Consider the following 1878-nt stretch of genomic DNA (forward strand, 5'->3'; position numbering starts at 1 on the left):
CTAGGGGACACACTGAACAATGAGCGGTACAACAATTCAAGCTTTGGAATTAAAGCTTTGGAGAAGAGAAAAAATACAGATGTAAAAAAAATATACTGCATATGTATATAAAAATGAATAAAATATATATAAATAAATACATAAATCAGAATTTTAACATTTTTGGCTTCAATATTCATTAGATGCGTAATGAGATGCTCATCCCACACGACGAGACTTTAATAATTTTGAGAATGAAAGTTTCGTCATGAACTCAACCTGGCCTCGCTCCTGTCTGATTTCTGCTAAATCCATTCAGACCTTAAAATAACAGCAAAAAATATCTGTCTAAAGTGCAGCTGCCTCATCTTTCACCTGAAAAGGAATATTCACATTATTCCTAATGCCACCTTCTTATAATAATCTTTTTCAGTTTTTAATCTGTGTCTTTAGGATCTTATTCTATTCTTCCTTCGCTCCCGAAACTTTTTTTTATCCTTTCATAACATTCATTACCCTGCTGGAGCCTCCGGAGCTCCCTCCCAGTCGGAGGTTGTTGTAGGCCAGATGGCTGTAAGGGTTGTAGCCCACAAACCCTGGGGTGGAAGGCATTTGCTGATGGAAGACAAATGAGACAAAACACGAATGAGAAATGACTCACAAACAAGAGGAAGAGGGATAAAACACAAATAAGTGAAAGGGAGGAGAAAACATAAAAATAACCTTTTTTTGATGACCTGAAAATGCAAAGCAAAAAAACTAAGCAGCAGGCTGGGGTTCAGAACACACAACATGTGAATGCTGCACCTACAGAAATTCAGTTTTGTTAAGCACAAGCTGCTTTTATTGAATCTTGTGTTTGCAATTCCACAGTTCACAATGTTGCACGCTCAATGTTTTGAAAGAAGCATCAAAATAAGCACATATAATGAACACGACCTGCAGAAGAAGTAATAAAACTGATATTTCATGTCAAAAGTGTAGGTTCCTCAATGTGGATTCCCAAAGTGTTTCACTTGAGCACAAGAAAAGCACTTGAGGCAAAGAACCGTATTTTTTATTAAAGCACCCAAATGATGACATGACAGGAAAACTCAGGAGTGACAGTGGGGATGAAGAGCTGAACAAGATTTGTGACAACCTTAGTGGGTTCAGACAGAGAGAAATACTGAAGAAAGCAAAGAAAATAAGGATGTGGTGGAAGCATTAAGCATGTAGGTTAGCAGGAAGCTGAGAGCTGGACACTTACTGCTGTTGGGGCAGGGGGAGGAGGAGGAGCRTAGGATGGGCGTTCTGTGAAAAGAGTAAAAAACTGACATCAACTTAACTATTATTTAACTTATTATTTTTTATATTTRTATCCAGATGTTTGAATGTTCTATTACAGTCTTGTTTGAAACAGTGGAAATCCCTAAACACTTTGTCCCACAAAGAAATGTGGTCAGGTCTGTCCATCATCCACCGGACCTCGCACACTTAAAGACTCAACAGAAATCTGATTTTTAACATCAACAATACAGGTGACTGTGTGCAAATAAATGTAAGTAAATGACTACAGTCAACATCAAAATCTTTAATTTCAAGGTTTAAAATAAAAAAAGGATGGTGATAACCAATATATATATATATATATATATATATATATGCTTCAGTTTTTGTTTTTATTGTCACAGTAAATGTCAGTAACTATGATTGACTTTATAAAATCATTTTAAAATTAACAAATTCCCCATTGCTGTACATAATCTGATACATTTGACACTCCCTAATGATGTTTTTATTCTAAAAGTCTCCCAGATGAAAAGATTTTAAAAAAGGGTGCTTGGCATTTGTTTCTTTATTTTTTTTAATTTATTTATTTCAAACAGACATTAAAACAATCAAAAAGAAAAGAAAATA

The 1878-nt window shown here is 35.0% G+C and overlaps 1 protein-coding gene across 2 annotated transcripts in view; it reads right to left on the bottom strand.

Moving 5' to 3' along the window:
• The window catches only part of smarce1 (SWI/SNF related BAF chromatin remodeling complex subunit E1), a 16132-nt gene that overhangs the window by 11667 nt on the left and 2587 nt on the right, over positions 1-1878 (bottom strand). For both annotated transcript variants that reach the window (XM_014025454.1, XM_014025455.1), the window contains exons 3-4: positions 1229-1272; positions 496-594 (exon numbers count right to left, since the gene is read on the bottom strand). In XM_014025454.1, coding sequence (XP_013880908.1) covers positions 496-594; positions 1229-1272 — 143 coding nt within the window. The remainder of the gene's footprint in view (positions 1-495; positions 595-1228; positions 1273-1878) is intronic.

The sequence above is a fragment of the Austrofundulus limnaeus genome, unplaced genomic scaffold, assembly GCF_001266775.1.
Source record: "Austrofundulus limnaeus strain Quisiro unplaced genomic scaffold, Austrofundulus_limnaeus-1.0 Scaffold477, whole genome shotgun sequence".
Lineage (NCBI taxonomy): Eukaryota > Metazoa > Chordata > Actinopteri > Cyprinodontiformes > Rivulidae > Austrofundulus > Austrofundulus limnaeus.